At 52.2% G+C, this 15,016-nt stretch overlaps 1 protein-coding gene across 1 annotated transcript; it reads left to right on the plus strand.

Moving 5' to 3' along the window:
- Positions 1 to 1,366: 1,366 nt before the first annotated feature.
- Positions 1,367 to 13,690, plus strand: BESB_084060 (DNA polymerase; the record flags this gene model as incomplete). Its single annotated transcript, XM_029366756.1, has 19 exons — positions 1,367 to 1,622; positions 2,511 to 2,905; positions 3,291 to 3,368; positions 3,748 to 4,144; positions 5,354 to 5,649; positions 5,918 to 6,072; positions 6,249 to 6,390; positions 6,879 to 7,066; positions 7,630 to 7,705; positions 8,114 to 8,305; positions 8,844 to 9,062; positions 9,393 to 9,597; positions 9,852 to 10,015; positions 10,686 to 10,814; positions 11,661 to 11,766; positions 11,890 to 12,099; positions 12,546 to 12,694; positions 13,082 to 13,155; positions 13,552 to 13,690. 19 exons carry the CDS (start codon positions 1,367 to 1,369, stop codon positions 13,688 to 13,690), a joined length of 3,570 nt encoding a protein of 1,189 aa, XP_029217216.1.
- Between the last annotated feature and the right edge of the window lie 1,326 nt (positions 13,691 to 15,016).

Consider the following 15,016-nt stretch of genomic DNA (forward strand, 5'->3'; position numbering starts at 1 on the left):
GTTGGTAAGAAACACCCCCTAAACCCTGGAAAAAACGTGTCTCAATTTCGGCTGTGCGCCGGCCTGCACGCGGGGCTTCCCCTCATCGACCTGGCGCGCCTAGACTGGCAATCGAGGCGCGTAAACCCGGCGCAGCTAACGACATGAAGATACTCCGATGGAGGGTTGAGCGGCGCCTCTGAACTGTTCCGTGTCGCGTCGCGCGGACGTGAGGAGTTGAGACTCCGTTCGCCACCGGTCATGAATTATACACTCTGCGTCTACAGTGTTTTTAGCAGCATCTAGTGCTGATGTGTAACAGACGCTCTCGTTGTTCCGAGCCTATACCCGTTGTCGTTTCTTTTCTCAACCCTGAGTGGGAGAAACTCCTTTTGAAGCAAAGTCCCTCGCGTGAGAGGACGCCACTCGCTCCAGACAAACTGGAGACACTGCGCGTTCACTGCGAGCAGCAGCGACCGACAGAGACTGGGCGAATGCAGACGCTCAGGCGGAAGGGGCAAACCCTTGAAAAGGCACGTTTAGCATTTGAAAAAGCCGCGCAACTTTGCTCCGAGTTGCACATGCAGAGACGGCCATCGTGGTACGATGTGGTGTCTTCGCAAAGTTGAAGCTCGGTGTTGCACACAGCGAGAGGGAAGCGAGAGCTACAAAGCGCAAAGCATGAAAACCCAATATGAAATCCAGCGGGAAATAACTGTTTCAGGACGACGAAAAGACTCGCATTTCCGCCGCGGCAGAAAAATGAGTGACCACGCGTTTCTTCTCAGTTGTATGTACACCCCCCTCGCCGTGTCTCCTGGTGTTTGCTTCGTGTGAGCTTGTCACTTTCCCGCTTTTGTTTTTTTTCCTCCCTTCTCGTTCGCGTTTTCCCCTCTGTTTCCGCGTCTTGTCGTTCGCTTGTTTCCCGGCCCACACTGTTGTAGTCTCACGTTTCCTCCTTCCGTCTTTGAGCGCCTTTTCTGTCTTCTGGCTTTTTCGTTAAGACTCGTCTTGCCTTCCCGTATCCGCACAGTCTCCGATACTGTCTCCGTTTCCCGACGCCTAGGCTTCTCTGTTTCTAACCTCCTAGTGGAAGCTTTCCCCCTGCTCGCCGCCACTGAGCCCACTTCAGCGGCTTGGCACACGGCCGTCTCTCCCTTCGACTCCCGGTCTCGTCGTTCCCTGCTTCACGGTCTGTGTTTTCACTTTGCCCTTCCTCTTTCCGCGTGGTCTCCCTCTCTCCGTCCTCTGTGAGTCTGACTGGGCACTCACAAAAGCGTTCTCCGCTGGAGGGCTCCGCGCTCTCTGCCGCCGCGCCGTCGTTAACCTCGTATCTCCGCTTTCGCCTGCGTGGCGATCGCCTTTTCACATCTTCACATTCTTCACGATGGCGGTTTCCCCTGCACTCAGCACGCCGAAGAAGGGCGTACGGCCCGCGCCGAGCGACTCCGTGGCGTCGCCTGCTTCGCGGCGGAGAAGCGAGGCGCTCGCCGGCGGCGCGCTCGCCCTGGATGTGCTTGGCATCCGCGCAGGAACCGAAGAAGAAAAACGTAATCAGGAGCAGCAGTGGAGGGCTCTCATGGAAGCGTGGAACCGCGACGGAACTGAGGAAGAGCGGCAACTGGCCCTGCAGCACCCGCACGGTGAGGAGAGGCAAGGAAACGGCGTTCGCTGGCTCCTACCTCACCCCAGCGCAGTGATCAGCGCTGCATCGACTTCGCGTCGCGCCTATATCGACTCCCGCGCTTAGACGTGTGTGCACGCATATTTGCAAACACAGAGACATCTAGTTTTAGGGTTTTCGGCGACACGAAACTCCCGCGAGGCTCGGCAGTCGCGCTGCAGCCGCGAGCCTCGACATGCAGAAACTTGCCTGTGCTGCTCGGGCTGCGGCCGGTGACACCTGCTTCAGCAAATAAGGAATATGTGTTCTTCTGCATGCGGCTGCTGTTCGCACTGGTGTCTGTGATGTGTGGGCACATCTCTGATGCCTGCGTGTGTACAGATGCCACGAAAGACCTCGGTAGGACGCGTGCCTTCCTTCTTCCTCAGCGCCTGCGAGATTCTTCTTCCCGGAGTTCCAAGCGTCACTCTCGCTCTCTCTTTGCAATCCGCACGCGATTGAAAACGGTGACGAGTCTCCTGCAGCCCCAGGCTCGCGATATGCGCAGAACGAAAGCCTTTTGTGACGCGGAGAAATCGCATTTGCCTACGCGCCCGCGATGCCTCGGTCGCTTCGCACACTCTCTGTGTCTTGACTTCTGTGGCTATCTGCATCCATCGATTTCAACCGAAGAGGCCCTGTCTCCTCCGCATCTCTCTGTTTTCGTTCGACGCTCGCTTTTCTCATGGCAGCAGTCCCGCTCTTGGCGCGTTGTTTCGGTGTGGCGTGGCACCTCCAGCTTTGTGTGCTTCTGCATTTTCGGCTTTGTGCGAGGCGCGGGTTGTCTGTGCGGAGGGCGAAGGCGCTTCCTCGCTTGAGTTTGCCTCTGCGCTTGGGTTTGTTCTTCGCTGCGGGTGTCTGCGTGCAGTTTTTTTTCAACTCGACATCGCGAACGCGACTGCCAACCGCAACGCCGTCCCGGTGGCGATTCGTAACCGCCACCGCTCGCTGGCGGTCTCCGCCGCGCGTTCTGCGGCACCCTGCGCCTCCTACGAGCCCAACGTGTCTCCGACGCCGCCGCCTGCAGCGGTATCGCCTGGCGCCCATGCGGCGGAGGCTGCAGGGACGGTAAACGGGCTCGCGCCGATGTTTCGCGTGTATGGCGTCACTGAGGATGGGCGTTCAGTCTGCGCAAACGTGCATGGCTTCTTCCCCTACTTCTACTGCGAAGTCCCCCCGTCGCTGCAGGAGCAGCTGCTTAAGGAGCCCGGCGGCGGCGAAGGAACGAACGCCATCACAGCCAGGTTCAAAGCCTTCCTCGACGTAAGCGTCACGCGATGCCCGTGAAGGCGTTTGCCGAGAGGACAGATCTAGAGAGCGACGGAGAACAGGCGCGAGGAGCCTCACAGGCCTCGCGACCGCTCGAAGGCCTAGACGGCGTGGAGCCCTCGGCATTAGCTTTCAAAGCGAGAGAAAGGAGGCGCCCGAAGGCCGCGAATCAGCAAAGAAAGGGCCGGAAACGCCTCAGCGTGAGGGCTGTCCTGGCCTGCCTCTCTGGTCGCGAGGCAGGACGGGAAGACCGTGCGCGGCTCGAGAAACGGCCTGCGAAAAAAGGCGGAAGAAGCCCAGCGGCCTCGATGAGGATGCATCTATCGGCTTCAGGTGTGCGCCCCTCGCGTGTGGTGTGCGCTGTTTTTTCTCTTTGCAGGAGTGGCTGCTCAAGACGCAGTCGTCGGCGAAGGCGTACGATGCGCGGTGCCTCGACGTCCGCATCGAGAAGAAAGAGGTAAGCGGCTGCGTGCGCGGCGGACGCGCGCGTTCAAGGCCTCAGGGAAACCAGTTAGCAGGCGCGATGAGCAACGAAGACTGCAAGGAATTCACTTTTTTTCATCTCTCACACGCTCTAAGACGCGTGGCGAGTCTGCTTCCTTTGCCAGCGCGCCGGCGTCTTTCTGCCTCTCCTCGCTCGCGCCTGTCGCGCAGTCTCTCTTCTTTCCTATCCGTCGCTCCTTCTCTGCGCGGTGTGACGTCTTAGACCCCGCGCGCGTCGTCGCGCCGCGCTTCTCCGCCCACGCTGTGCGGCTTTTCACTGCATTCTTTTGCTGCGGCCTGCATCCTCGCTCGGTTTCGTGTCTCTCGCGTGGCGTGCTGTCCTCTGCGTGCAGAGTCTGATGTACTTCAAGCCCTGGAAGGGCCCGTCGCTGTTTTTCCGCATCACGCTGGTGCTGCCGACCTGGATTGCGCCGACGCGCACGCTGATTGAGCGCGGCATCTCGATCGACGCCTCGCTCTCTTCCGCAGGGCCTTCTGCGCCCACGCCGGCGATCGCGCAGGCGGCGCCAGAGGCCTACACCGCAGAGGACGCCGAGGAGGATATGAACGCCGCCAGCGAGGCGCGGGACGAGGCGAGCGTCGCGCAGCAACTCGAAGCCGCCCGCGCGCTCGCCGGCGCCGGCGGAGGTGTCAGAGTCCCTCTGCCGGTAACGACCTACGAGTCAAACATCCCGTTCCTTCTGCGGTACCTCGTGGACACAAAGACAACTGGATGCTCCTGGCTCGTCGGTGAGCGCGGGCGCAACGCCGCGACGCAATGCACAGCTACAGAAAAATATATAAAAGACACTGAAAAGTATACAGAAATATATTCATGCGTATGCAAGGCATAGGAAGGTAAAGAGATGTATTCGACGAAAGATGGCGGCCTAGGCTTTTTGCGCGGAGAGCTCGCGCGAGAGACCGGAGGAGCGTCGCGTTCGGCGGCGCGTGCGGATCTTCGTAAGTGCGTCACGCGGAAAGGCCTTGTCTACGTGGATCGGCGACAAACGCTAAAAAGGATCACGAGATGGCAGGAGCTATCTTTTTGTTCATGTTCTTCAGATATATATACATATACGTACTTACAACTTTATGTATTTATACCTATATCTGTATCTATATCTATCTCTTTATATATATATATATTTCTCTCTCTCTCTCTATATATATATATATATACGCATCGGATGTGTCGTGTCTCCAGGTTCGCTTTGTTTCGTGCTGGTGTTGATTAGTTCTCATGGAGGCACGTATCGTTTCTTTTCAGGCCGCGGGAGTTCGTACGTGCTGCGGCAGCCGGCATTGCATGAGACCTCCGCGCAGCTTGAGTTCGACATCCACTACGCCGACCTGATTGCCCTCCCCCCGCGGAGCGCTGGCAGAAACTGCCGCCGCTGCGCATCCTCTCATTCGGTAAACGCGAGACCCAGGAATTTCCGGAGACGACGGTGGACGGAAATCATGCGAGCGTATTCATATATATAGATATATATCATATATGTACTTCTATAGATGGATCTATGTACATGTATATATGTGTACATGTGTTTATGTATCTGTATATGTACATGTATATGCGCACGTATGTACATATATATATATGTAATGGTATATGTATGTACCTCTATAAATATGTACTTCTACGGGTGTTTATGTATAAATGTGTACACCTGTCTACGTATATGTATATATATATGGAGAGAGAGAGATGTATATGTATGTATGTACATGTATGCGCTGGTGCGTGTCCGCGAGTCTACGCAGCGCACCGGCGAGTGTATTTATATGTCCGCATTTTCACGCAGATGTCCATTTTCACTTTGCTGTTTCTGTTTAGCGTCGTGTGCCGACGTCGGGGGGGCTGTGTCGCGGGCGATGCAGGATTTTTCTAGTTTCTCCTCGTCAGCTAAAAGAGTTTAGGGTTTAGGGCCTGTCAGCCATTTGCATGTTGTGCAGATATCGAGTGCGTGAAGCTCCAGGGTGAAGGGTTTCCCGAGCCGGAGACGGATCCTGTGATTCAGATTTCGTCGATCGTCGTCTGCCAGAGTCCGCCAGACTCGCCGATTGACGCTGAGTCGCCCCTCGCAGACCTCGAGGCGCGGCGCCGCTGCAAGCTGACCGGCGGCCTTGAGCGCCCGCTGTGCCGCGTCCTCTTCTCCCTTCGCGAGTGCTCATCCATCCCCGGCGCAGTCGTCGTCTGGTTCGACGAGGAGAAGGAGATGCTCAGCAAATGGGCAGAGTTCGTCAGAGAGGTACGCGCCACGGAGGAGGTTTTCTTTATGCCCAGACGGGCCTGTCCGTACATGCATGCACGGCAAAATGCAGTCACGCAGACAGACACCTGCATGCACATGCGCTGATTCGTGCAGGAGCGGGGGGAGACGGCGCAGGCTATATACGCGCACATCTGTCGCACTTCTGCGTAGGTGTTTCCTTCCTCTTTTTTTCAGGTGTCGCACTCGAGGTGCGTCGCTTGGATTCTGGCTGGAGAGAGTGTGGGGGTTTTCCTCTTTTCCTCAGGTCGATCCAGATTTCTTGACGGGGTACAACTGCGTGAACTTTGATTTGAACTACCTCATCACGCGCGCGGCGACGCTGAAGGTTGAGGGCTTCAACCGGCTGTCGAGGCTGAAGATGCTCGAGAGCAAGATTCGCGACAGCAGCTTCAGCTCACGGTAGGCCCGTCCTTTCGGTCTTCCCTCCGCATGCATGGATCTAGTTCGCAAGCTCCGCCGCGGCGTTCCTGTTGCGGCGTTTTGTCGTCGAGCTGCCGCTGCGCGGCGCGCTTTCTGGTGCCTTCCAGCGTCACTCCTTTTAGTTCCTTCTTTCCGCTGTCTGTTGCCGCTGGCAGCGCCCTCGGCACGCACGAAGGCAAAGAGATCCCGACGGAAGGCCGCATGCAATTCGATCTCCTCGAGCTCGTTCGCCGCGAATACAAACTGAAAAGCTACTCCCTCAACTTCGTCTCCTTCGAGTTTCTCAAGGAGCAAAAGGTGTGTGTGTGTCGACTCGCCGCAACGGCGGGCGCCCTCCGCGCAGATCTCACCGGGGAGTGGGGGAGTGACTCGGAGATGTGCATCTGATCTGAACATGCAACTTTTGTTTCACTAGCCGACGCATGTGCGCTTACTCCTTCACGCAGTCATATATATATATATATATATTCCGTAGACATATACTGGTATCCTGAAGCGCATCGACTGCTGATGTATACATCCATATATGTATGTATATACATATATATGCATATATATATATATATATATATATATATTCATATGCCTGCCTGCATATGCCTTTGGACTCAGTAAACGTTTATGTCTCGGTGCACCTTTGCCTTTTTTTTCCGAGGTCGGCTCCACGCGGTTTTTATCGCGTGCGGGGCTTCGCAGCATTTTTTTTTTCGAATCGGTTCGAGATGGAATGTCGCAGAATCTCTGAGTCCGCACTCCGTGCCGCGTCTCTCGGTTGTTGCGTTCAGGAGGACGTTCACTACAGCATGATTGGAGATCTTTTTCGCGGCTGCCCGTCCTCGCGGCGGCGCATCGGTGTCTACTGTCTGAAGGACGCGTACCTGCCGCTACGGCTTTTAAACGAATTGCTTTTCCTCTACAACTACGTCGAAATGAGTCGAGTCACGGGCACTCCCCTCAACTTCCTCCTCACCAGGTACGTCACAAAAAAGACGTAAAAAAACATAAATCTATACATACGTATACAAATACATATATCTATGTATATATAAATGTATATGTAACACGTATAGAGCCTCTTACCTAGATCCCTGTTCAGCGAGCATCTGCGTCTCAGGAGGATGGGCAGCCTCTGCGCAGCACAGCAACAAACGCGTTCTTCTTTTACATCGCTCGCTCTTGTGTAGACGGGCATGGCTCGCGTGGCGGTGGGCGCTCCAGCCACGTAGAGACGACACTACATACAATTATATATATGCAAATGCATATATATATGTGAAGAGGGGAGGTCATATATAGATATATAGATGTGTGTATATATATATATATATGAACATGTGTCTGATATAACGAAGAGACTGCGGCCTGGGCTGGAGTTTCTTCCGCGAGCGACGAATCATTTTCGAAGGTGTGCTCGCGCAGCGTGGGGAGGGCCCCAGAGAATGCTGCGGAAAAGAGAACGACATGGCAAACCTGTCGGACGCTGCGTCAGGCGGATTTTGTTTTGGAGCGATTGATGGAAATTTTGATTTTTTTCAGAGGTCAGCAAATCAAGGTCACGGCGCAGCTGCTGCGGAAGTGCAAAGAGTTGAACTACGTCGTCCCCGCTGTGAAGGTAATTCAAATCGAAATCTGCTTCCTCAACTAGCGATTTTTTCTCTGAAGCTGGTAACGTAGGCGCGGCTTTTCAGTTTTATTCTTAAATTGACTCAGTGTTCTACTACGCACGCGATCGTACCTCACCGCATTATACACATGTTCAAACATATGTATATATATATATATATATATTTGTATATGCATTTATATCTATCTGTTTATTTCTATGTATATGTATACATGTATATATTGCGTATGTGTATGTGTATACGTGTCTAGAAAGGTTCTAGCGCGTGTGTTCGCCCGTGAACCTGTTTTTGTGGCTTTTCGCGTGTGTGTCTTTCCCCTTTCCTTCTCTCGCGCGAGAGACGCTCTGCAAGCGGTTGTCTCGCAGAGGCATTTTCGACTTTTTTTCCTTTTTCAGCGGTCAGGCGGTGACAACTCTGTGCAGTACGAAGGTGCGACTGTGTTGGATCCGCGGAAGGGCTTCTACGACAAGCCGATCGCGACGCTCGATTTCGCGTCGCTATACCCCTCCATCATGATTGCCCACAACATCTGCTACAGCACGCTCGTCGCGGGTCCGGACGCACAGAGAGTGAACAACTCTGATGACGTACGCAGCGCCGCGGCGCGGCATCCCTCGCTCGACAGTTGTTCGCGCACTTGCAATCACGAGAAAAGAAGACGGGGGGCAAGGGCAAGGCGGAGGCGCTGAGAGGCTGCGCGCCAACGTCATCCTCCAGCGGAGGCCTCGTTCGGATCTGCCGTCTTCAACACGAGGAGGGAACGTCTGCGTGCAGCGCTGTCTGTGCTGCTCGTTAGCCGGCGTTGTAGCAGTTAGGGGCAGCTTGCGCATCGTCTCTGCGGCAGTTGAATGCGGAGTGCATCGCGGCTGCTGCGCACCTTGGCATGAACCGAAGCACACGCTTCGCGAGCCGCCTGGCGAAGAATGGCCGTTTGTTTTTTTCTGATTGACACGGCCCCGCGGGGAGAGCGAGGCAGTCCTGCGACGCGACGAGGCTTGATGCGCGGCTCCATGTCTGTCGCGGGGTGCGGCGGTTATTTTTTTTGTTTTTCGGGCGCGTCCTCGCGCGGTTTGCTGGGAATGACGCCCTCTCGAGTTTGCGTTTCGTCGAATCTGCGGCCTCCAGGTGACCGTCACGACGACGACGCCGGCGCACAAGTTTGTCAAGGCCCACGTGCGGCGCGGCGTGCTGCCGATGATTGTCGAGGAGCTCATCGCCGCGCGCAAAGTCGCGCGGAAGGAGATGGCTGCCGCGAAGGACGAAATGACAAAAAAAGTGCTCAACGGCAGACAACTCGCGCTGAAAATCAGCGCAAACAGTGTCTACGGGTACACGGGAACCACGGTACGCACGAAAAACACTTTCTCCAGCTTCTCACGCTTCGGCGCCTCATGTGATCACGAAAAAGGTGCATGCGTCTCTGTGTGAAGCGGCGCATCCTCTTTGCGATCTTTTTCACGGAAAAGCAGACGCGGAAGGAAGCAGGAACTAGGCGTGATCAGACTGTTTCCCAGCGAAGCGTGAACTGAGAATCGCAGCGTCTATGAATATCCACACATCTACTGTGTAGATTGACCTGACACCCTGCCTCCCGTCACTGACATCCAAATGCAGAAGTAATCATATAAGCAGTTATATGTGTATATAGTTGCATTTCTGTATTATTGTTTTTAGACTGGAGGGCAGCTTCCGTGCTTGGAGGTTGCTACGACCATCACGTGTTTTGGCAGAGATATGATTGATTTCACGCGGCGCGAAGTCGAGAAGATGTTTTGCCAGGATAAGGGCCGCGCGAACAACGCCACAGTTGTCTACGGAGACACAGACTCGGTCATGGTGCACTTTGGAGATCACACGATCGCAGAAGCCATGCAGCTCGGTGAGTTCTGCTTTCACCTATACAACATATATTTTTACATATATATTTATACATATGTCTATATTTATCAATATATATATATATAGATAGATATATTTGTACGTACTTATCTACATATGTTTATATTTATACATATCTGATTTATGAATATCTATATAAAAGTATACTGCATGCTTGCCTGTTCATGTTGGTCTTTCTCTCCCGTATCTCGCTTTCTCTTTCCTGTTCGCCGCTGTGTTTTCCTTCCTCTTTAGGCGAAGAGGCGGCGCAGGCTATTAGCGCGAAGTTTATCAAGCCGATTCGTTTGGAGTTCGAGAAGGTCTACTGTCCCTTCCTGCTGATGAACAAAAAGCGCTACGCCGGCCTGCTCTACACGCGCCCAGATAAATACGACAAAATCGACTCCAAGGGTATCGAAGTGAGTTTGTAATCTTTACCTCTCTCGCGCGCGGATCAGCCGCGCGCTTGACGCCTGTGTGCATGCCCATGAGTCCGCAGAAAGAGGCATGTAGCTAGAAAGGGATATGCAGAAAGGCAAAGAGATAGATATACAGAGATAGAAGCAGCCGCGTAGATGTGAGCGTGCCGGCGTTGATAGACAGAGACGAACAAATACATGCATGCCTACATGGATATAGACGTGCGTATATACAACGATGATCCATCGAGTTGAACATTAGAGAAAGCTTTGAAGGATAACTTGCGCCCCGAATCCAGTGACAGGAAAGGGAGCCTCGGGGCGGCTCGTCCTCCATGCCGCTCCTGTCTTTGGAGGAGCGGAGTGTGGAGCTGCCTTGACTGCAGTCATGAAGAATTTCGCTGTCTGCAATTCCCAACCGGAGTCACCTTCAGTATCCTATGAACTGTAACGTTTTTTGCTCGGGAGAGCGCATGCATGCAGTCAGCGGACAGGGATTATTTATACTCTATACCTCTGCAGTGACATTGCTATCCGCGGTCTAAGGTTGATGTGAAACGGCCGCTCTCCTTGTTCCCGTAGGTAGTCGGAATTTGTTGTTCGCGAGATTAAGGAATGTAACCAAGAGCGCGTTTCGGTAGAAAGTGAGCGTGTTTGCGTTCCTCCTTAGACGGTTCGCCGCGATTTCTCTCTTCTTGTTCAAACCATGGCCGACACGGTTCTCCGGAAGATGCTTATCGACAAAGACGTTGAGGCCGCGAAGGAATACACTCGAAAGAAGGTCGCGGAGCTTCTGCAGGTATTCAGCGCGGAAAGAAAAAACCAACAAGCATGATGAACAGACACAGAACTCCGCCAACCGGAGCAAACGGACCCGCTTGCGAAGACCAGCAAGTTTATGCATATCTATTTGTGTATTTCTATCGCTATACATCTGTATGTACGCATATTTGTTTCTTTAAAGAAGTGAATGTAGATTCATGTATATATATATATATATATATATATATATATTTGTTTAGCTGTCTGGTTGTAAATACATACACGCAATGATGGATAGATAGATCGATAGATAGATCGATAAATAAATAAATAAATAAATAAATAAATAAATAAATAAATAAATAAATAAATAAATAAATAAATAAATAAATAAATAAATAAATAAATAAATAAATAAATAAATAAATAAATAAATAAATAAATAAATAAATAAATAAATAAATAAATAAATAAATAAATAAATAAATAAATAAATAAATAAATAAATAAATAAATAAATAAATAAATAAATAAATAAATAAATAAATAAATAAATAAATAAATAAATAAATAAATAAATAAATAAATAAATAAATAAATAAATAAATAAATAAATAAATAAATAAATAAATAAATAAATAAATAAATAAATAAATAAATAAATAAATAAATAAATAAATAAATAAATAAATAAATAAATAAATAAATAAATAAATAAATAAATAAATAAATAAATAAATAAATAAATAAATAAATAAATAAATAAATAATTAATTAATTAATTAATTCAAAATAGAGATAGAGAGATAGAGACGATGAGAGTAGAAGGGTGGGCACAACGGGGAACCTCAGATTTGTTTAGTGTCTTCGTCTCTTTCTTCAGAATAAAATCGATCTCAGTCTGCTCGTGCAGACCAAGAGTCTGGGGAAGATAGACTACGACACGCGCCTGCCGCACGTCGAGCTCGCAAAGAAGCTCCGCAAGCGAGGTGGGTGGAAGAGGGAAAAGGAAACAGCCAGCGCGTGGAAAGTAGAGGGCACTATGCCTTGCGTCTGTGCTTGATGTGGTAATATTTTTCATTTTTGTCAAATTTTCCTACTTTCCTGTGCAGATCCCGGGACGGCGCCTTCGGTCGGCGACCGCGTGTCATACGTCGTCATTCAGGGCTCGAAGGGTCAGGCGCAGTACGAGCGCGCCGAAGACCCGCTGTACGTGTTGGAGCACAGCCTGCCGATCGACACGCAGCACTACCTCGAAGGCATCAAAAAGCCGCTCTGCCGCATCTTCGAAGGTGTCATGAGCAATCCTGAGAGCCTCTTCAGTACGTCGCCAATCCGCCGGCCGACCCGGGGTGCGGAGCAGTGGCAAAACTCAGCCGCAGAAAACGACGGGGAAGCGCGCGCGGCGCTTGCCTCTTGACAGAGATCCATGGCTGCTTCTAGCGTTCACGCGACGACTGCCTGCGCACAAGCACAGCGTCGTGCGACGCGATCAAAAGCCTCCACGTGCGTGCCGTTGGGGAGACAGAACTTTCCCGCTGCGCTCTGGCGGAGTGGCGTGCATCCCACGCACAAACGGGGTCTTGGGAGTAAACTGACTTCCTGCCTTAAACGACGCGTGTGGATCGCGCTTTCTCTTTTAGGCGCGCGCGGAGAGGAGGCGCACGCATGCGGCCGGTGCGGGTCGCGTTCGTCTTTTGCGTCGCTTCGCTTTTTGGAGTAGGCGTGGTGTCACGAGCGGCGCTTTGTGTTTTTTGGATTTTTTCAGCCGGCACGCATACGCTGAAGCGCACCGTGAGCATCTCCACGCAGGGCGCGCTCTCCAAGTTCATCCAGCGCGGCCTGCAGTGTGTCGGCTGCCGCTCGGTCATCCGTGAAGGCACCTTGTGCCGCCACTGCCAAAAAAACGAAGCGGAAGTGAGTTTTGTCGGCACTCTAATAGCGTCCAAAACTTGACAGTCTCACGTTTCGCTTCGGATCCGCGGTTTTCGAATTTTTTTTCATTGTTTCCGGGTGTTTATTCTGGGCTGGACAACGCCGGCTGGCAGTGCCCCGGGCGTCCCTTGCGCGTCTTCGATTTCCATCCTCCACGCGTGTCCCCCCGATCTTTGTTTTACAAGACTGCAACTAGGAGTTTCTGGAGTGATTTTCCGCTGCTCTCGTTCGCTTTTCGCCTTCGCGTTTCCCTCGTCGCTGCGCGGGCTCGGGCCTTCTCGTGCGCTTGCCTTTTTTTGCGTGGTTAGCGCCTCTGCGCGCCGGCTAGAGTCTTCGCGGCCGCCTCTATCTCTGTTTTTTTTTCTCCAGATCGTCGTCGCGAAGATGGCGGAGATGGCTGCGAAGGAGAAGGAGCATTCCGACCTGTGGACCGAGTGTCAGCGGTGGGCGTCTCTCAACCTTTTTTTCTCGAGCTTTCGTTGATGCAGCCGAGCGTTCTGAGGTTCAGCGCAAGCTTCATGCGGAGAGAGAGAGTGCCTCAGACGCAGCGGACGCGCAGAGACCTCCGCCCCGCAGAATCCGCTCAATGCTACCCCTCGATTCTGCCGTTGCAACGCCCGATTCTGAACGGTCGAAGGCTCCCTGCCTCTGTACCCTTGGCGAGTCAGCAGGGCTGACAGGCCCCTCCACCTTTACTTGTTGAGGCCCAAGCCCCCAAAACCTCGCGCTGTGATTTCTTGTGTCGAGTCTCTCTTCAGTATGCACGCATGCGCAGCAGTGTGATGTCTGCCGCGAGCAGTGACGTTTTGGCGCTTCGCATTATGTGTCTTTCCTCTCAGGTGCCAGGGCAGTTTGCACCAAGACGTCATCTGCGTGAATCGCGACTGTCCCATTTTCTATCGCCGCGTCAAAGTCAAGAAGGAGATCGGCACGCTCGAGGAACGACTTTCCAGTCTCTCGCTCACGACCGAATGGTGAGCCTCGAAACCGTCTCCGCCGAAGCGAAGAAACGAGGGCCTCATGCGGCATTTTTTGGCAGACGCACGATCGACGAGACTCGCCCGAAGCTACAGCGATGCAGACATCCTGATCAAAGACAATATATATTCACAGACATACTCAAATATATATATACTTATAGATGTCCATATATTTATGTATATTTGTATATATTTATATGTATATGTATGTGTGTGTATTGCGTGTGAGCTCTTGGGGTACTGCGGCACGTGTGTGTGGAGGCCCAGCAGCGTGCGTTTGCTCGGCGGGTTTGCGAAAGCGTTAGAAGAAATGTGGAATTTAAAGTGTATTCTTTGGAGCTCGTTTCCTCTCATGTGTCGGAATCTCCGGTGCGCGAGTGAGGATGTCGCTGCGTGTGCGTGGCAAATGTAATTCTTCGTCCACGCGTACGAGTGCATGCGGGCGGCCCAAGTGCTGGCGCCCACGAGTTTCCTTTTTCGCGGGCGTGCGGTAGATTGCTCAGTCCTTGTGACTTGTTAAATGAAGTCGAGAAGCTCCCAAGTCGCGTCACGCGCTTGCAAACTCCGCACTCGAGGTCCTCCTTCCCTCGCAGAGCCTCTCCGCACGAAGCGCAGTGCGCCGCAGCAGCAGGTCATCTATACATGATCATTGTGTAGTTTCAGGAAGATGGATATATATATGTAGAGTGGGGCGGGCAAATAGTCATGATTCGGGTTTGAGACTGGATGAAGTTTACGCGTCTGCGCCTCGCTGTGTGTATCGATGCATGCAATGCATATCCACGTGCATGCACGTACCATAGGCATCAGGGTTCGTAAATAATTTTTTCCAATTCAATAGCGCTCATGTTGGTATCGTAGCTGCGTGTGTGTATTCGCTTGGAGTTTCGTCTGGTCTGGCTGAGTTTTCTTTCTAAAAACTTGAATCTGTCCTCTTCCCTCGGAATTTCTGAAACCGGTATCTTCCGCGTGCGTGTCTTTGCCTCCATTTGATTCCCGGCGGCTCCCGGAGAGGATTCAGGCTTTCATCTTCGTTTCACTCGCTCTCCCTGCCTGGTATCTGCTGCTCTTTTAAAATTATTTCTCTCTTCTGCTGCAGAAGTCTCCAAACGCCGATTGTGCGTCTCTTCGCGCAGTCTGATGGAGTCCTGCCGCAATTGTCGCTCCACCTCTCTTTTTTCCCTATTTTCGTCCTAATCTCGGGTCGGAGATGCATCTCGCGTCACCTGACGCATTTCTTGTTTCTGCTGCTCGGTTTCTTCCGCCGCGATACCGCATCTTTTCACTCGCCAAAAACGATAGTGCCTTTCGAAAACGGTGCACG

The sequence above is a fragment of the Besnoitia besnoiti genome, chromosome VIII (genome assembly GCF_002563875.1).
Source record: "Besnoitia besnoiti strain Bb-Ger1 chromosome VIII, whole genome shotgun sequence".
Classification (NCBI taxonomy): Eukaryota; Apicomplexa; class Conoidasida; order Eucoccidiorida; family Sarcocystidae; genus Besnoitia; species Besnoitia besnoiti.